Source organism: Ostrea edulis, chromosome 6 (genome assembly GCF_947568905.1).
Source record: "Ostrea edulis chromosome 6, xbOstEdul1.1, whole genome shotgun sequence".
NCBI classification, from domain to species: domain Eukaryota; kingdom Metazoa; phylum Mollusca; class Bivalvia; order Ostreida; family Ostreidae; genus Ostrea; species Ostrea edulis.
In genome coordinates, this window is record NC_079169.1 from 30447971 (window position 1) to 30469843 (window position 21873).

At 35.9% G+C, this 21873-nt stretch overlaps 1 protein-coding gene across 1 annotated transcript in view; it reads left to right on the forward strand.

The window, feature by feature from the left end:
* Nucleotides 1–21154, forward strand: part of LOC125646621 (uncharacterized) — a 26959-nt gene extending 5805 nt beyond the window's left edge. The window contains exons 4-14 of the mRNA XM_056142380.1: nt 11410–11476; nt 11663–11731; nt 12222–12320; nt 12417–12452; nt 12566–12646; nt 12756–12785; nt 13313–13348; nt 13837–14179; nt 14264–14443; nt 17634–17935; nt 18083–21154. Of these exons, the coding sequence (XP_055998355.1) occupies nt 11685–11731; nt 12222–12320; nt 12417–12452; nt 12566–12646; nt 12756–12785; nt 13313–13348; nt 13837–14179; nt 14264–14443; nt 17634–17935; nt 18083–18638 (1710 nt within the window). The 5' untranslated portion in view covers nt 11410–11476; nt 11663–11684 and the 3' untranslated portion in view covers nt 18639–21154. The remainder of the gene's footprint in view (nt 1–11409; nt 11477–11662; nt 11732–12221; nt 12321–12416; nt 12453–12565; nt 12647–12755; nt 12786–13312; nt 13349–13836; nt 14180–14263; nt 14444–17633; nt 17936–18082) is intronic.
* Nucleotides 21155–21873: the final 719 nt, after the last annotated feature.

Consider the following 21873-nt stretch of genomic DNA (forward strand, 5'->3'; position numbering starts at 1 on the left):
TCTGCGGATGATTTTTCTTGATCCGCACAGTCTGCTTAACCACTCGTCGAGGAAATTCGAACGGTTTCATCCTCGCATAAGAACTGATTCTTGAAACGAAATTTCTCACATAAGTGTTGTTTTGAAATGTCTATTTTTTCGATATTTCTTATGATATTCGAAATTGTGTCGCATGAAAGGTGAAGATAACGAACAGTGATCAATTTCACAACTCTTATAAGCAATACAAAATAGATAGTTGGGCAAACACGGAACCCTGGACACACCAGAGGTTGGATCAGGTGCCTAGGAGGAGTAAGCATCCCCTGTCGACCGGTCACACCCGCCGTGGGCTCTATATCCTGATCAGGTAAACGGTCAAAATCAGTGTGCAAAGAACAGTCGAACAATCAGTATGAAACATGTCATACAGCATTTGACCCAATGCGAGGTTGTATTGGCAAACTATGTCGTTATAACGCCCATAGAATTTGCGAAATGCTGACTTTAATGGAGATTGTTGAAACCTCTGTACCATCGACTTGTTTGTCAGTAGCAAACAATCTACGTTACACACATGTACTCTAACTACCTCAGAGTAGAGCTTTCACTTCGTAATTGGGAGCTCGTGAGTTCGAGTCCCGCACGTGTCAAACCTAACACGTAAAACTAGGTAGTGATTTCTTTGCCAAACGCTCGGAATTTTAAAAGTGGGAATCGCGGGTCTTTCGGATACGACCTTAAAAACAGAGGTCCCATGGCGCGGCAGGCGTTGGCACGACACAGAACCATCATTACCACGGATCTGAGCCCTATGTATAGGTCTAAATTTGTGGTACTTCAACTACAGCTGGTGACGTCTTCATATCAGGGAAAAATTCTCGACGGGACGTTAAACAATCAATCAAACAATTAACTACGTGGCGAATCATCTACGTTAGTCAATGGAAAACAATTTTAAAAGCATTTTATATGAAATGATATGGAGTAATGGAGATGAACATAAATGTAATATTTCTATTGTACGTAAAGCTTCATAAATGTTTTTACGTTCTCAAGCGCCACTCGAGATTCTTCGTATACCGTAGCGTAGTTTTACGAGGAATGCCGATCGCTTTTTACAAGTCTACACATCCAGTATATTACAGGGAAAAAGAATATTTCTGGCTTTTAAGAACAAATGATTGGGAAAAGGTAATTGAAAATTGGGAAAACATCAATGCTTTTTATATTTATATTTGCACTATCAGGGTTGTACGGACCGGTAACCGGACCCCAAAATAAGCCAGAAAAACCCTGATAGTGTAAATATAATTTGACAATCGGCATGGATTGCGTATTATATTGATGTTTTGTACCGACCCAGCGAGAATATTTCACTGATTTCTTAACTTCTTTAGTTCAGTTGCCACAACTTCAGTCGTATGTTATGGCCTCAGGAAATGAGTGTTCCTTATGGTTCCCCGAACCTACAGCCATACAGAACTTTAGTTTATAAGGTCTCACCCGAACACCCGAGACTCATTTTTAATGCAGAGGTATTTACAAAGGATTAGTCCTGCCTTTACAAAGGATTGTTCATTGTTACGACACATACTTATCACCATCGGGACTTAAACTCACGACCCTCGACCAAGAAGCTAACAATGCTATATCAAAAACCTAATCTCGCCCATTACAAAGATAGAAAGTTCATTTGACATCTGTATGCGATTTAAGAGCAATTTTCTGTAACGACCAAAAACATTTTGAAGGGTTTAGGCACAAATCGTCTCAGATTTCAATAAAACCTACAGAACGGAGAAAGTATCTTGCATATAAGAGGAATCAAACATATTTTGGTATTTTGATGCATGGTTGCCATAGAAACCATGATAGTGTAGCTTGACCAATTCTCTCTTCCTCAGTTGGATAATATCAGGGTCCTTATTTTGTTCGGACAGTAGCTGGTCTCCACTGAGGGTGTCCTTGCCCTGGTCTAACTGCACCTTGGGACCATCATTCGTCACCGGTTTTCAGTGGAAACTCACTGTTTTATGGCTGTCTGTTTTCATTTGAACTGCCATCAAGGTCAAACAGTAAAGTGTCACTGAGATCAATTTCATGACATGAACAAGTCGTATTAAAGGATTGATCATAGTCAACCTCGACTTCTTTTCTTCTGGTCATCGATCTGTTAACAGCACAGGATGGGTATAGGTCGTCGTCTTCTTCATCTGACGCGACATTGGAAGTGATTTTCTCACAAACTGTGGGATGAAAGGTGAATATAACGAACAGTGATCAATCTCATAATTAGCAATAAGAAATAGATAGTGTGCGGTCACATCCGCTGTGAACCCTATATCTTGATCAGGTAAACGGAGTTATCCGTAGTCAAAATCAGTGTGCCAAGAATGGTCTTACAATCGGTATGGAACACGTTAGACAGCATTTGACCCAATGCGAGGTTGTATTGACGAACTAGATCGTTATAACGACCATAGAATTTGCGAAATGCTTACTTTAAACGAGACTGTTGAAACCCCTGTACCATCAACTTGTTTGTCATTGTTTTTAATGTTGTTCCTAAAAAGTATTTCACACCTTTCAAATGACCAGGTGCTTTCGCTCCCCAGTTACATGAAATTATAGAGTTGGTAGATTTTCGTTTTAAAGTTCTTTTGATATGCTAAAAGTCATACCCCAGAAAACCATTTACGAGTTTAAGCCAAATAGCAACAAGTTTAGAATTGTGTCTTTTTCATAGCAATGATTCAGTATAATCAAACATCCCACTATATTACCTTGAATTCGCCATCAACTTCGAAGGAACTGGTGCAGTTATGCTAAGACAAAGTACATTGTACATATGGGTAATCAGAAGTTGTTAATGCCTGTGACATAAAAATATACTGGATAATTCCTTAAAACCACTAGTAAATCTAGATCCCTAACAATGTTGAAGTACCATATCCACACTGTCATCAATGCCGATTGTGAAATAACTACAAATCAGTCATAACTGTAACAGACTTGTGATAATAATTACAACAATGCTGTTGGTTTGATTTCCACAAGACGGTCTCTTTATTATGGATCAATAAAAAAAAACCTGTAACAAATAAGAAATATTAAATATTTGGCGTATAATTATGACTATAGAAATTATCATCAAGGGGAGATAATTCAATTACATGAAATTTACAAATTCAAGTCTCCCACTTTTTTAATTAATATATGTTTATTATAAAATATTTATAATAATTGTCCTTATATGTATATGGACATAATTAATTATTGCAATATATAAAATCACAACTTGCATACCAATGGGAATGAGTCATGAAACTCACATTATACACGAGAATACACTGACAGGCTGATATATACAAATCAATAATGAACAACTTTGTAGATATCTACTAGGCGTAAAACAAAATGTTTACTGTAAAAGATGAAACAGTGAGACATCATGAATTAATTATTTACACACAACTTTATATTCAAAAACTCACTCTCACAAATCATTTACTCCAGGAAAAGTGATTTAAGGAATAAAGTGAATAATTACAGGTTTAACATTTAATAGAGAATTTAGGTAATATGTTAAATATTAGTATCAAAGAATTACTTACCATGCAAATGGAAATCACTGTCACAGTCTAAGGTCTGAATAATATAACCTCAATACTAGTCTCAAAATCTCAACAAACTGCCCAATACTTTCAGAAGCTAAATAAGCTATGAACCAAAAACACAAAGAACTCACAGAACTTTTGGTGGGAAACACAAGAACCAACCAAAAAGCATAAGACAAAATAAAACACCAATGAAATTAAAAGATACAAAATGACCATAACCAGAATATAATAAGAGCCCTGAGGCTAACTCTGGACCTTTCTAGCAAATGACCATTCAAAAATCAATACACTGAACTACAGGTTGGTTGAATAAATCTGGAATTCATCAGTAGGAGTGTAATGCAAATAACAATATATGTATGTATATACAGTATTAATTTCTGCACATGTAGTATGCATTACTATGAATATATGCATAATATATAATTAATGTAGAAAACATGAGTCTGTCACATAACTGTCTTTCATTATATATATATATAATTAATCTCTAACCCGAAGTGTACAGCTAACCTTTCAACTCATCTTTTTTAAGGCATCGTCGAAGAAATTATGTGACCGAAAACATGGTAAATTCTGCTCTCTATGAAGTTCAATAATTCAGAATAAAAATACAAATCTTGAAAAATGCAATGTTTTTATCAATTTCCCGGACGAGCCCCTCAATTCTGTTATAGGTCAGAACAACCCTTAATAGTGCAGCAGAATTTACTAACAAGGGCAATTAGACAATCAATAAAGTTTACAATTAAAAATTGAAAGAAAATTGTAACAATATCAAAATACTAACTTACGATAGTTGAACGATAAATATCAAAATCCGTGCTGAACTGAATCTCCACACACAAAATAGTTAATTCCAAAATCCTAGTTCCCAGTTATAAAATAATCAAAATGCCTAAAATGCTTGTCTAACCACAGCTTTTTCATCATGAAAATTCACAGAGTAATAATAATAGGAATGAATTTTCTAATACAATCTTGAAAGACAATGATGCAACCATTACGTCAGCTTTCTACTATCGAAATAAACATCGAGCTCTAGGTCACATTTGTCAATCGAATGCAAGTAGTACACAACACAAATACGACTTGTCATTAGGTCAAATGCTATCTGAAGTGTTTCATATCGTTAAACCGTTCTTTAAATATTGATTCTGACTACGGATTACTCCGTTTACCTGATCAAGATATAGGGCTCATAGCGGAGGTGACTGGTCAACAGGGAAGCTTACTCCTCCTAGGCACCCGATCGCACCTCTGGTGTTTTCAGAAATCCGTGCTTTCCCTACTTTTTGATACTTTATAGGATTTATAAAATTGATCACTGTTTGTTATCTTCATTTTTTTATTCAAAGGTATACAGACTCTTTTTTACAGATGAAAGTAACGTCTTATAGCTGCATATGCATGTGACACCGAAACTTTCTGTTTTAAACAAAAACACCCAAAGTTTCCAACAGCGTTTATTTTGCATTCCGTGTAACAAGTTACACACAGGACCTGACTGAGTAACTATTCGTTGCTAAATATTAGAAACTGCCCAACCCACAGACTGCAAATCACTGCCAAATTAACCTTTTAATTACAAACATTGCTGGAGTCCGGATTTTCTCATGACCAACAATTCTTACCTCCATCCCCTGAGACTCGGGTGATAAATGTCAGCATTGCTGATATAAAAGTTACATTTCATCTAGACAGAAATTTTGATTAGCAGCCAGTGACCTTATCAAGATAAATAGATATCTGCAGTCTGTAGCTTAAAACAATTACAACACGTCTACAAGATTAAGCTAATATAAACCAATTATCAAATATGCAAACAATTTCACACAAAATTTCACTTTAACACCTCCCTTCCAAAGAATAAAAATTTAACGGTCAAATAGTTGAATTTTTAAAATGTTCAATATTTTTTTAACATCACTAAATTCAGTAGTCACAAAATTCACTTTAACCAGTTCAAATAAGCTTTTAACAGTTAATACCAAATAATTATCAGCAGAATAAAATAATTCCAGAATTTGAATTTCACTGTAAATTCCATTCAAGTGCACATTGAATTTTATGTTTAGAATTTCACAAAAATTGTCCATAATTCACAAATACAATTCACTTCTCAAATTCTTGATAATCCATCCGCATTTGTGTTTTTGCTTCCTCGTTTGTATCTGACTTCTAAGGTTGCAGGGCAAGGGCCCAACGTAAAATCTCTGGTTTTATTCCTCAAGCGGTTTAACCATACAAGAGGATTGTGATATGTTTCTACGTAAAACTTCCTCCCTTCTAAATAATACAATAAAGATTCAATTGCCCAAACAATGGCCAATAGTTCCTTTTCTATTGTAGAAGAATTATTTTCGCTTGGAAGTAGTTTCCTGCTTAGATATGCAACTGGGTGGTCACCGTCTGATAATTCTTGACTAAGTACAGTTCCAATTGCATTATTGCTAGCATCTGTTTGCAGTATAAAGAGTAGATTAAAATCTTGATTAATCAAAACTGGGGTTGACATCAGGGCTTCATTCAGCTTTTTGAATGACTGTACTTCCCTCTCTGTCCACTGTAACTCGGTTGGTTGACTTTTTCGCATTAGATCTGTTAATGCTACTGTAATTTCAGCATATTTTTTTTATATACTGGCGATAATATCCTGTTAATCCAAGGAATGATCTCAATTCCTTCTTTGTCAAAGGAAGTGGAAAATCCTTCATGGCCTTCAGCTTGTTAGGGTCCGGTTTAATTGATCCTCCCCCTACTTTATGCCCTAGACCAAGGATTTCTGTTGCTCCCATCTTACATTTTGATGGTCTAATGGTTAGGTTCGCCTCATGTAAACGACAAGGCTTGGGGTAATTTATGGAGTGGAGCGGAGTGGAGTCGTGGAGTCATGGAGAGGAGTCTCTGTGCTTCGTAACTTTACTATCCCCCAACTGTCACTCTTTATTTTAGAGTAATGTAACTCAACACCCTCATCCGGTACAAATAGGTGTGTTGGAATTTGGTTCGATCTGTTTGTTCTACTTTAGTTGCACACACATCTGTCAAAGCCCCTTCATCCCCTAAGGTGGGAGGAATAATTGTATGTCACAAGCGCCAAGAATGAGGTCAAATCCATGACCTGCAATGTCAGATAATCACTTCATCATTTTAACACTGTGTAATGTGTGGCCTTGGCAATGACATTTCCTATTCATGTGTTCTTATTAAAATAGCTGAGGATTTTTTTTTATCAATTATAGATTGATATAGCCTATCAATATCATTGATCAATTGACAGGAGTAAATCTAGTATTTTATTGGGTAGAACATGAGACAGATTAAAATGGGAGGGTTTTAGCCTCTCTCCACAGCAGTGTAAGACATTATATGAACGTTTTTCTTTCAATTTATCTTCTTTGTTTGGCTAGTTATGTACACTGTATTTATTTATTTATTGGGGGGTAAGTAAATTCTGAGATAAAAATGAAGAGCATTAATTAAGTATGTGTTGGCTTTTTTCATTAAATATAAATTTGTTTTTACTTGTATTTTCTCAAAGTTTTTGAAAGTATACTGGTTTATAAAATATGTTATAGATAAATAAAAAAGTTTTGAATACATATATTTGATTTTCATTAAGAAACCTTTGAAATTCTTAGAGTTACATGTGTTCCCCCCCCCCTCAATCTGCCAAGAATCGATTCGAAATTTATGAATTTAAAGCTAATCATAATGAAAAGCAGCAGTTTATTGAGTGTAATGAAATATAAAATTAAATATATAGTTACTGTAATGCAATGATTGTCAGGAACTAACAGTGTTCAAATGATAGTGTTCATAATTTAAGCTGATTTATCAATCAATTGATAACAGTCAAATTATACTTACTTTGAACAGAATTAAATGCTCAATACAGGTTTATTATTACTTCTTTCAAGACGCACAACTCCCGAAAAAATTCCCAAACGCCACGAGCTACGTTTTGACATCGTCAGTGTTGCGTGAAAGCTATTGTGTGAGATTTGTTAAACTGAGAAAGAAATACTATCAATCGACATGTTATTTTTATATATTGAAAATGTTCACATTTCTCTTGAACAACCCTCGTATACCACAATATCTATTGAAAACCACTAGAATGCAAAAGTAGGTATATTCCATCCTTTGTTATTGGTACAAAATCCTGGGTGTTTTGATAAAAGCAGAAAATTTAGCAAACGTATCTAACTTCCAGTTTCTCTTTATTGTGAAGGCTCTCATGATACAATTATTTTAATTACTGATCAATGTGTTATCAAATTTACGTGAGAGTTTTTTCATTATAGCGGTTTTTTTTTTGTTTTTTTTATCTATTCCTGGAGTTGACATTTAATTGGATGCACATTAGTTTACCTTATTGTGTGAAATAATGAAAGGAAAGGAGGACAGGATGCTGTCAACATACACTGCTGATATCAAAATTGGATAGTTGGTTAGAATTATAAATCTTTCAACATTTTAAACTTTTACTTTAAAGTGTTCATTATCAAAATAATTCAAACAATTCAACACAATCCCCCGTCCCCAACTTGCATATATATACATGTATAATTAGTTTCTGCATTCAGTAATGCATGGTTTTTTAAAAAAAATTATTTGTAAGCATTTCTATATCAAAGTCCTGTGTTGTGGTTTGTAAATGTATATTTTATACATGATAAACATGAATATTTTATTCATTGACTCTACTCCACGACTCCATGACTCCACGACTCCACTTCGCTCCACTCCGCTACACTCCATAAATTACCCCTAGCCAGTAGGTTTTCTACAGGTCCAATATGGTCTTCCCATGTCTCACTATAGACAATTATGTCATCAAAGTAGGCAACTGTATTCTGAGCACAACTTGTGTTCCTTACAGGTTCTTTTTCTCGGAGGTCCATTTCAGTTTCAAGATGTCATTTCCCCAGTAAAATGCTTTTAGTTCGTTTTCAGTTTGTGATTCATTTTTGAAGCTTTGTCCCGACAATGTTTAAGTGATGGGGCCTGTCTCTGAAGCTGGGACAATTTATTGCCATCCACTACACTTAACTTTTCTAATGAAATTTCTGGTGGATCATATTGCTCAATTCTAGCCTCCTCATGTGTAACTACATTGTTCATATTTCGTGGTTGAACATCGCACTTCTCAATTCGGTCTCGGCCACCCTGTTCAAGTACTCCTTTTTGCTTGGTTTGGGCTCTCGTCACCACCGCCGCGGCTCCGCTCTTTTCCAGATCAATCCCCAACAACCCATCAGCGACGAGATCAGGTACCAATCCTACTTGAACATAACCTTTGAATATTGGAGTTTCCAGGTAGCTTAGCCTCAAATGGCTGGCCGATAGCTGTAACCAGTGAAGTAGTTTGCCCTTGTAAAACGCATTTTGAATCCACAAGATCCTCACGAACTAACGTCATAGATGCGCCAGTGTCCTTAGTCAGTGACACTTCCAAGTCATCTACTTTACCCGGAACATAATGTAACCCCCATAGCATTCCTTTCACGAAACATGACGCTAGATTCCCTTTCTTTGGGCATTTATTTGCGTAATGTCCAAAGTTTCCACAGCTAAAACATTTCACTTTTTCCAGACTTTTCCGTTTCCCGGGGTTCTCCTGTTCGTGGCTCTTGTTTTCTCCTAACGCTTTATGATTTAGAGGTTTTCCGTCCTCGAGAGATTTTGTTGGTAGAATATAATCTTCAGCAGCATCAACTTTCTCACTGCTTCCCTTATTCCGTCTGATCCATTGAGCTTGTTGAGGGGGTAACGCCTTCAATAGATACTCCTCTTGGAACTTTTGTACAGGGTCCTTCTCGTCAATAAATGATTCAGGTACAGCTCCTTTCTTGACATTAATCTCCTGAAAGTTTCCCCTGGGCGACATTTTATTTCTTCAAGAAGCTGGAAATAGTCTGCTGGTCGCTTACCAAACCGATTCAATAGAGCCTTTTACAGGTCCTTATATCCTGATGCCACTTGCTGTGACATTTCCCTGGATTCTCCGGTTAAAAGTGACCTTAGCTGTAAAGCCTTTGGGTTAACAGTCCAACCTGCGTGTTCAGCTATCGCATCAAATTCCGATAGATAGCATAAAATATCATCCTTTTCCTGATTAAATGGTTGAATTTTAATCTTTGACAACCCTGTGTTATGCACTACTGCAGGTAATGAATTGACCTTTTCTAATTGAACACGTAATTTCATAACCTCCTTTTGATGTTCTAATTCTAATGCTTTCATCCGTAATTCATGTTCGTGTTTCTGTTTTGTCAATTCCAGTTTTAATTCCAAATACTGTTTTCTCGGCATTTTCTTGATTTTCACTTGTGAAGTCCAACAAAATTCAAAATTGAAAAGTTTATTCCACATTAAAATAGGATCCTTTACCGCTGCCACCACTTAAAATGTTACACCGAAACTTTCTGTTTTAAATAAAAACACCTCAAGTTTCCAACAACGTTTATTTTGTATCCCGTGTAACACTTTACACACAGGACCTGACTGAGTAACTAATTGAACATTGAAATTCTTCGCTAAATATTAGAAATTGCCCAATCCACAGACTGCCAATCACTGCCAAATTAACCTTTTAATTATAAACATTGCTGAAGTCTGGATTTTCTCATGACCAACAATTCATACCTACATCCCCTGAGACTCAGTCGATAAATGTCAGTATTGCTGATATAAGAGTTACATTTCGTCTCGACAGAAAGTTTAATTAGCAGCCAATGACCTTATCAAAATAAATAGATCACTGCAGTCTGTAGCTTAAAGCAATTCCAACACGTCTATCTAGAATGTTGGGGTTATGTAACCGGAAGATACGAAAACACTTCTGTTCTGTACAGTGTTTATTTGAACTCTGAAGTAAAACTGTAGTAGATGCTATTCACATGACGTCGTGGTAACGTTTATGACGCCATACTATTATGACGTCATAGTACGGTATATAATTATAGGTTATAGACTTTGTATGGGAAAATATGACGACCGAGTTTTTTGGCGCGTAGACGGACCGAGCTTGCGAGGTCCGTCCGCGACAAAAAACGAGGTCGTCATATTTTCCATTACAAAGTCTATAACCTTTTTATTATATACTTTCAATTTCATTTAGAAACTATCAGTAATTTATTTTTAACAATTTCTTTATTGATTTATCTAGTAAAAGATGAAAAACACGAAAACTTTGAAAATTAACGACGTAGTAATTTGCTTTTGTATTGATTGTGACGTAATGTTTGCGGGCCGGAATGTTTCCGGGCATATATCACACGATATATGCCCGCAAACTTTTAAAGAAAACAGAAGAGATGAAATTGAAAGTATATAATAATACATAATATAAGTGTCAATAGATTTCTATGATCACAAATAAGGATTACTAAACTGTCCGAGTTTCACGAAAACGTCTACAAGATTAAGATAATATAAACCAATTATTAACTATACAAACAATTTCACACAAAATTTCACTTTAACAATGCAAAATATTTAATATCTCTGACGTGTTTCATGCTGATTGTTGAGCCGTTCTTGCACACTGATTTTGACTGCGGATAACTCCGTTTACCTGATTGGGATATAGGGCTCACGGCGGGTGTGACCGGTCAACAGGGGATGCTTACTCCTCCTAGGCACCTGGTCCCGCCCCTGGCGTGTCCGGGGGTCCGTGTTTGCCCAACTATCTATTTTGTGTTGCTTGTAGGAGTTATAAGTTTGATCACTGTTCGTTATCTTCACCTTGCACCCATCTATTTACTGATCATGATATATAGTATTTTTGAATATATAGAAAATCAGAAACAGGCTATACCGCAGATTCTGAGAGTGACAGTGAAAAAAAATATTGAAGATATCAGGTTAGTAACTTGTTCTTTATTTTTTCTCTCGAATTTTTCAATCATTGAATAAAATGAAAATGCTAAAATAAAATACATGCAATGTTTATGTACTATTTATCGCCATGATTTTAGATACTCATTCATGTATCGCACTTTCTTAGATATATGTAGTCATCAGACACATATGTATCTCCTATAAAATAGTTGCACAGATGAAGCCGATGAAATGTTAGCCAAACTAGAAGAGGAACATGGTTTTCACACCATTCGAAGGTACATGTACATGTATATAGAGTGAACATCATACTTGATTCGTTGATCTGAGGCGACATAAATCTTTTCAAGACAAAGCACATTGTATTTCAAAATACATATATTTAAATTATATGAACATTTTTCTATTGGAAGACTTTCTTGTTTCGTCAACATCTCATGATGTATGGCGTATGTTTTTTTTTTACACTTTCAAAATATGAATAAATATAGCATTGGATTCTGTTTTAATACATCGTCTACGTTGGTGTGTTTGTACGGCCTCTGGATAGGTTTTTAACACAAATACTAATAACAAAAGTTTACAAACTTTATTTTTTCGGTCTTTAAAATAGTAAATCACAATTTGCAACAAAAATTTTCGACACCAAAGTGACAGCAAGTATTACTTTATCTTTATGGCCAGATAATCTCATACCACTGAAGAGGTTAAAAATTGAATGGTTTAAAAGATTTAACTTTAATCATGTACCAGGGACTGATTTTTCAGAGAAGTAATGAAGCCTCATAAACCGTTGGTGGGGGTAGAGTTCGACCCTTCTTGGAACAAAAAGATCGGCCCCGTGGAAAAGACAGCAAAGCCCGCACAGTAATTTACTAAAACAATAATTCCAGTAATATACACGTGGCGCGATTCAGCCTCGATCTCATATGTATTTTATTTCTCGTCCAATTCTTTTCACAGACAGGATGACGATTCACCGGCAGAAGAAGTGGAGAGGTTTGAAAATATCAAGACATGTACTCATTAAATCAAGATAAAAAGAATTAAAAAGCATAAATGTAAGACATACTTTCAGAATATAAGAATATGAATGACGTTTTCTTTGTCAGTGAAAAAGAAGAAGGTAAAATTGGTCCAGTTGATGACCCTTCCAGCTCGTATAGTTCGGTGGATGAAGACAGCTGGGAGAGGTAAATCAATAACAATTTCATATCGATTCGCTTACCGTGAATTTCATATGTAGTTTTATTGATGTGTACACCATGAACTACAAAAAGGACATATTTTATGCATTTGCAGTGAATATGATGTGTCCTCAGACTTTGAAAGGTAAATATCCAATTAATTTCATTCAAGAGTGTTCCATTCCACTGTCTTTTAAGAATACATGAAAAGGTTAAGATAGCGAACAGTGATCAATATCATAACTCCTATAAGGAATACAAATTAAGATTTGGACAAACACGGATCCTTGAATATACCATAAGTGGGATAAAGTGATTAGAAGGAGTAAGCATCCCCTGTTGACCGGTCACACCCGCCGTTAGCCATGTATCCTGATCAGGTAAATGAAGTAACCGTATTCAAAATCTGTGTGTAAAGAACGGCCTAAGACTTGATATGAAACACGTCAGACAGCATTTAACCCAGCGACAGATTGCATTGTGCATACGGTTTTTAAAAGTTTAATTTTATAGATGATTTTTCTTTTGTAAAATGACATCTGTTGTATCTGAACCTCTTTAATGCCATTAAGTGCTTTCAATCTGTTGGATACTTTGTGGAGATGAATACATTATTTGAAACATCAGAGCATTGAACACTCTCTTGATTACGTTTTTCTTTTATTCTTGTAGTGATACACCTAGTGAACCAGGGGAAGAAGTAGAGAGGTATAAAATGATGATGATGATGAATATGACAATGATGATGCATAGCTATTCGAATTTCTTGCTTTCCTTTCACAGTGTCCCTGTCAATCTTTTTTCAAGTAACTATTGTTTTACTTGCAAAGTGATACACTGAAAAAAAAATGACTATCATACGGAGTGATGATACATCTGTGAGGTAAAGCAATAACACGAAAAGTTTAAGATATTTCTGAAAGATAATTGAAAACCACCACAAACAGCGATTGTTTCCCTTACTTGTTCATGATAACATACTACCTGTATATAGAATGTATAAAACCCATTCCTTTGTCCGACCCACGTTTTCTCAAAAAATGTTGTAAATGTTCGATGACACTTTTTTTTAATTTACTTTTTTACCCCCCCCCCCCCCAAAAAGATTTTTTAAAAAAGCAACCAAAGAAATCCACTATATCTGGATACCATATGTGCAAGATTGTGTGTAGAATATCATTGTTTTGTATTTTCAGTTCTGTACAACCCGGGATGAGTAAAACAAAATTATGTAGTGATGTTTCCATCGAATATCCAGATAAGTATAATTTTGGGGAAATACAAGCCATGCCGTGGTCACAGGAGAGGCGGGCCAACGAGATAAAAGACATTGATTTAAAATACATGGAAAAACTCTGTAGTGACATTTATTTGATGGTGGATAAATCTAGAAATAAAACAATCCTGGTATTTGATCAAAGTGACGAAGCTTTGGTGACAGTCTCTGTCCAAATTTCCGATGATGAAGATTCGGCATACATTTATGAAGCAAGGATAAGGAACAGATCACATTGGGTTAGGAGGGCTGCTGAACATACGGTAAAGCCCTTTCCATTCTGATGTTGCCCATTTTTCAAATTCATTCTCCTAAAATAAAGCTTACCTAATGATTTCTCATTTCAGGGCGATCAAATTAAATTTCATGCAACAGAGATTGAGTCTTTTTTCATCGTAAAGATTCCTCTGAAAGAATCTGCTATGATTTCCCCACAGGGAAATACTCTCTCCTTCAAACACACAAAGGGCGTGTCTCTGGATATACCATCACATACCGTAAACAAACCTCAACCCATTGTCATGCAGGTAGAATCAAAGTCTTTCTTGTTTTCCCTTTAAATAAAACTATAACACGAGAGAACATTCTCATATTTTCACAAAATGTCTAAGAATCAGAACATTTTTTCATCAATCTTCAAGTATTTTTATATCATGAAATTTAATGGTTCTGAGGTCCGTGTTTAGGTTTATTTTTCTTCATTCCAAACAACAATACCTTATACACGTATCGAGTTTAAATAAAAGATTGATTGATTGATTGAATGTTATTTAACGTCCCTCTCAAGAATATTTCACTCATATGGAGACGTCACCACTGCCGGTGAAGGGCTGCAAATTTAATTTAGGCATATGCTCGGCGCTTATGGCCATTGAGCAGGGAGGGATCTTTATCGTGCCACACCTGTTGTGACACGGGACCTCGGTTTTTGCGGTCTCGTCCGAAGGACCGCCCCATTTAGTCGCCTCTTACGACAAGCAAGGGGGTACTGAGGGCCTATTCTAACCCGGATCCCCACGGGATTTAAAGTAAAAGAAAATACAGATTTATCGCAGAAGCTGTATTTTTCTCCGTTTATCATTTCCTCATGACAGCGTTTGAGGGCATTTATACGGGTACCAACCCGACTATGAGTGGGTACGCATCATAAGAGTGTTTGTACGTAACAACTTTCTACTTTGTTGACGTATTTCCTGTATAACTACATCATATCATAACGCATCATGACTGATTGTTAGTAGGTTGTTTTAAGTCCTATTTGAAAATTAATCATTCATCAACTAAAGATGAAGTACTGCAAAGTACAATGAATACTGTAAATGGGAAAATGATAGCGGTGGTTTTAATTTCGCTATGTTCGCGGTCGGGGATTTTTCCGCGAAATTAAAACAACCGCAATCATTTTGCAAGTGTGACACAATACGTTTTGAAGTTATAAAATTTGAATTCCGCGAAAATAAAACCACCGCAATTAGACCAATATGAAAAACCGCGAACTTTTAGCACCGCGAAATTAAAACCACTTACAGTATTCTTCTGTTTTACGCCCTTTTGAGAATTCTCAAATTCTCAAAGTCGATATGTCTCCAACAGAGTCCAATTGTAAAGTTATGAGTGTCACAAATGGCTTATGCAGGGGGTTAGTGCCGTCGCAGTGGGGGTTCTTAAATCTACCAACGCCTGTTACGACCTCCGTTTTAAATACCCACAACTCCCACTACCACCATCAATGTCAAGCGCGTTCGAAGAAGGAGCAATTTCTACTTAATGATACGCTTTTGGTTTACCGCACTCAAGACACAAAACCCACGACCTCATGGTCACGAAAAGAACACTGACCACTGAGCCACCGCGACGGCTGGACCCTTAACGTAAATATTTATATAATGACGGTTTCCTTGCTCCTCTTTGTGTAAAATAAATCTTTATATTGATATTGACATTAAAAAACCGAAAACGTTAATTCAAATATCAGGAAAATGTTTTTTTGGAAATTACATATATGATTCATGATATGACCTTGTGCGTTTGTGGAAATTGTTATCAAATCTAACAATCTAATTTTCACTATCATGCCAGAAGATCAGAAAAAATAATGATGAAAATCTCATTAAATGATGTTCACAAAGGTGAAAATTTTGGGTGTTCGTATAGCAACCCTATATATGTGCTACTGACTCGCGCAAATAAACATGGTGTCATACAGAAATACACCCACTTTTAAGTTTATTTTGCAATTCCTGTTGTATTTTCGTTTTAAGAATCAAAACATGGTTTTTCTTTCTTACCAAGTGTTGTGTCAAACATTTTGAAACTCGATTTACTGAATCTTCTGCAACGATCCCAGTAAAGATACCTTGAAAGCTTCAAGGTAGAAAAATATGTAAGCACCGTCGTCATGAATTCAGAAAAATCTTGACCCCTCAATCATGTACATTTTTCATTCCTTTTTACAATTTCATCCTTCCTTAACTAAATTCCTTGTAGATTTTTGACAATCGAGACAATGTGTATACCATTGAAGAAACATGCCAAGTAGCCACCTGTATATTGCGTACTATCATGAAAGTTGAAGATAACGAACAGTGATCAATTTCATAACTCCCATAAGCACTACAAAATAGATAGTTGGTCAAACACCGACTCCTGGACCCACCAGAGGGGGGATCAGGTGCCTAGGAGGAGTAATCGTCCCCTGTCGACCAGTCACACCCGCCGTGAGCCCTATATCCCGATCAGGTAAACGGAGTTATTCGTAGTCAAAATCAGTGTGCCAAGAACGCTCTGACAATCGGTATGAAACACGGCAGACAGCATTTGACCCAATGATAAGTTGTATTAGCTAACTAGATCGTTATACGACCATAGAATTTGCGAAATGCTGACTTTAAACGAGACTGTTGAAACCCCTGTACCATCAACTTGTTTGTCAGTAGCTTGCCTCGATTTAAAAACTGACCATACGCAGAACAAGCTCTTGCATATTGAATCATCATCCATCTCTTTTTCAACGTACCATCTGCTAATTTCTGTTTTGTCATATTACCTTAGTTTGCACTGAGTTTTGCTATTTGACTTCATACCTCAATAAAATTTATTTTGGTGACTTACATATTGTATACCTTCTTCAACATGAATCCTATCCCTGAGAAATGATTATAATTGAAAATCTTCTGTAATTTGCATAACATATACATCTCTTCAAACACAAGACTTAATTTTTCTGAAAATAATTTATTCGAAACTAACCCTTACCATCGTAGGCTATTACATAAGTCATGCTGTAGTTTATACTTATACATGTATATTATCATCATCATTTTCAAGATATGGAGTTTAATGTTACACAAAGAAGAAATTACTTGCAGTTCTATGAGCCCTTAATATTTTTTTTTAAAATTTGGAGTGTTTTTGCACGTAAGCAATACCAACATGTCTTTGATATCATCCTTGATGTAAGAATAAAGTCCATAATGCAAAATTTTCACTGTAAGTGCCATTTGTACATGAGGGTTCAACAATTAGTTTGTGGAAATTTCAAAGTTCCTACGCTACCAATAGATGCCTCGCTTTGCGGAGCCCTTTTACTAATATGTGGATTTCAATAGGATTAATTTAACACTACCTTTCAAAGAATTGACTGTGTAGTTTCACATGAGGAAATGTTGTAACAAAACTAGAATTTCGATAGAATATATTTTTTGTTATTGATTTAAGCTCAATGAAGTGGACAAGCATGCAATAAAGTACCGTCACAGTTTATATCCCGAAAAATTCAACATTAAAAAAATGTCACAAAGGTTATTCATCGAGCATGATATACCAGAATTTCACAACCCCTTTTCGGTGGAACTGGAACTTGAAACCTTCCGTGAGTCAGCAGACAACGACGCTCTGGTACCAGTAGCCTTCCATTGGAAAGAAGGGGAACCAACTATCAAATCTAAAGCAGAATATGGTTTACACCAGAAGGCGAACAAAGTCGTGATGACTATGAAGACTTTCCTAAATAAATCGGGGTGAGATGCTATAACTAGTTATTTAGAATGAACAGTCAGTTGCATTTCTGAAAAATGCATTTTGCCGTTCATTGTATAATTGAATATATGCATCACTGTTTGTTATCTTCACCATTTAATATTATACTTACCATTAATATTCTGCAGAGTGTCTGTTGGTTTGGTTGCTCATGGTAAAATAAACCCAGAAGAGGCCAAACTTGTTTATGCTGATATGTTCCTGTGTAAACTGGTAATTCATATCAAACTCGTCAAATCCCAGGAAGCTATGGTTTACATCAACTGTGTATTGATAGAAAACCTTCCAAAAATTCAAGAACATTATCAGTCATTATATATGATAGGAGAGTCGGAGAACATATATCTCAAGAACTTCCAAAGAATCCGTGTCCATCTGTCTGGAAATTCTGTTCGTAGAAAGTCCAAAACGCAGAGGGTTCTCAACTGTTTCATCGTGTTTTCTGACCAAGCAAAGCAGAATTGTTTATCATTTCCAGTTGATAAAGACACAAGGATGGGCTCGAGCCCGAGTACGACATTTGATTTTAGTTTGGACAGCGGTTCAAAAAAGAAAATCCACCGACAAGAGTTCGATCCATGGATGTTAGTGGGAATGAAAACCTGTTCCACAGGAAATATTTCAGCGTTAAAGCGCAGCAGGGGACAAACATCTGTCGATTTTAAATCAAAAAGGCAACTTTAAAGAATGATTCAAATAAGCGTTGTAAAGTATTTGAACTTTCTAAACTTAATCAGAAACTTAATCAGACAATATAGTGTACGTTTATGAGATCGAACAAAGCATTGATATAACAGAAGGACTACTAAATCCAAAAATGTACTTTTCTTACACAATAGAACTGGAGTACTACAGCATAAGATATTTTTCTAACTCAATTACCAAACATGGAAATATACTGTCTGCACTGGAAGAAATATCCGCGAATACTAGCAGAAAAGCCTTTTTCAGTTTTTAAAAGATTTACTCACTTGGACACACCCTGACAATCGTAGGCGGGGAAATGATTACTGTTGATTGAGTAATAATGAAACTGCGATTACTGCTATGACTTCCGATGATGTAGTAGTGATTAATGTGTGCAGGCGCGAGGCATGGAGGTAAGTAAATTGTCAAACTTTGACATAATGCTTTAAAATCACTTCAATGGACAGACCATCGAACAACAAAAAGTGTCATTGTACAGTAACAGAAACTTAGAATAAAATCGTTACTGTAAACTTTCACGAAAACTACTGATGGTTTTACACAACGTTTATCAACATTTGTTCTTTGGGACAGATAAATTCAGCAGTATGAGTTCGAAGAAAGGATATCTCTAGGTTCAAAGATACATGAATAACTTTCATATTCTTTTAAGTTATCACAAGACACATTTCACTGAACATTTGATCATTTTCTTGTGTTTTAAAAAATGTAGTTTTACATAATGATTACTGCAACCAAGCGGTAGGACTGGAACAGATTACGGTGTCTCAGTATTTCCCTGATTACTGCATACACTATGATGAAAGGTGAACGAACAGTGATCAAGCTCATCTCCTATAAGCAATACAAAATACAAATGTAGAATGATATGTAGATAGTTGGGCAAACATAGACCCCCGGACACACCAGAGGTTGGAGCAGATGCCTAGGAGGAGTAAGCATCCCCTGTCGACCAGTCACACCCGTCGTGAGCCCTATATCTTGATCAGGTAAAAGGAGTTATCAGTAGTCAAATTCAGTGTGCCACGAACGGTCGGTCCAACAATCGGTATGAAAAACGTCAGACAGCATTTGACCCAATGATAGGTTGTATTAGCAAATCATATCGTTATAACGACAATAGCATTTGCGAGATGCTGACTTTAAATGAAACTATTGAAGCTCCTGTACCATCAACTTGTTTGTCAGTAGCTTGCCTCGATTTAAAAACTGACCATTCGAAGAACAAGCTCTTGCGTATCGAATCAACCTCATTTGTAGGTGATAATGGAATATTGCTACATAAATATGGAAAGTTGACGATGGAGAAGCTGAAATCATCCCGTTTGTCATAAAGTTGAGTTGTTAGTTTTCCGTTAATATATACTTTCAATAAAATATCTAAGTATGGAGCAGAAGTGGTGTCTTTTATTTCGAGCTCGCATGAACTATTTGAATTTGTTAAGCGTTTCAAATATAATATTTGCAAGTCCATCCCTCTTTAAACATCCGACTACGCTAAATCATTGTTTTTTCTTTTGTCTGTTTTAGGAAAAAGAATTTTCATGTGACCAGTGCAGCGATTTAAATAAATATGTATTAGTTCACAATAAGAACGTGGAGCTGGTTTTATAACGAGGTTCATTTAGTAATCACTACTACATCACCGGAAGTCAGAACAGTAATCACAGTTACATTATTACTCAATTGACAGTAATCATTCCCCCGCCTACGCTTGTCAGGGGATGTTGGGCCACGTTTAGTGGCACAGAACAGAATTTACGATTGTCACTGTTCGATTCCTACACAGGTACATGTATATTTGTCGTGTTTCATGTCTAATACGAAACCAATCTGGAATAAACATTAATATACAAAGGAAAACTATTTGTTTCACTATATACCATAAATGATTGTGTAGAACTTTACAAGTGAAAGGTATGTTTTGAAAGCCTTATATAAATTCAAGGACTGCATCAAGTAATGTTCACCTGATTCACAGTAAAATGTAGAAATATTAAAGAGGACATGAGAGTGAAGATCGGGCAACCTTCGGCAACACAAATTAAGTGGAATTAGCGGCACAAAAATACGTTTTTCTGTCAAAAAATAATTTATTATTACATCTAGTGATTTGGACTATCATATTCATTGTAAAGAACAGTGATATTTTACTGTGAACCGGGTTCACGAACATTACTCACGAAGTTACTTACTACAAGGCCTAGCGTGCTGTCGTTTCTCAATACAGTATTTTGACAATATTTTGATAGCTACATAACTATTGAAATCGTATGTGTAATACTCTGGAGAGATTTCTGACAAGAATTCCAGGACCTGGATCAAGAACTTAGATCAAGAACGATAACTCAGATAAATATGTCATACCGTTTGATTGTTAATCTTTTCTTTGTAAAAAGATCAGAAAAATAAAACCAGTTGTTCAAATGTTAATCATTTCTATTTATTCTTTTTTCGTTGTAAAAAGAGGGGGGATGTTTTACAATTGTATATCAAACTGTGTATAAGTGCTTATTTGATGAATAAATTATTTCATAAGTGAATTTATTCATGAACTGCATCTAGGTTAAAAATACTGAATAAAGGGGGGGGGGGTTGGTTTAAATTTTGCAGTTGAATAAAAATCTTTATTTGAAAGGATATATATATTTCTAATGCAATACAACTGCATATAGGTAACAATAAAAAACGTAACTCTATAATTTTATTATTTCACAAAGTAATGGTAATATTCAATGCAAGGTGAAGATAACGAACAGTGATCAATCTCATAACTCCTACAAGCAATACAAAATAGATAGTTGGGCAAACACGGACCCCTGGACACACCAGAGGTGGGATCAGATGCCTAGGAGGAGTAAGCATCCCTTGTTGACCGGTCATACCCGCCGTGAGCCCTATATCTTGATCAGGTAAACGGAGTTATCCGCAGTCAAAATCAGTGTGCCAAGAACGGCTTAACAATCGGTATGAAAAACGTCAGACAGCATTTGACCCAATGCGAGGTTGTATTGACGAACTAGATCGTTATAACGACCGTAGAATTTGCGAAATGCTGACTTCAATCGAGACTGTTAAAATCCCTGTACCACCAACTTGTTTGTCAGTAGCTTACCTCGATTTAAAAACTGACTATACCCAGAACAAGCTCTTGCATATCGAATCAGTTGAGATATATAAACACCATATGCAGGTGATAATGGAATATTGC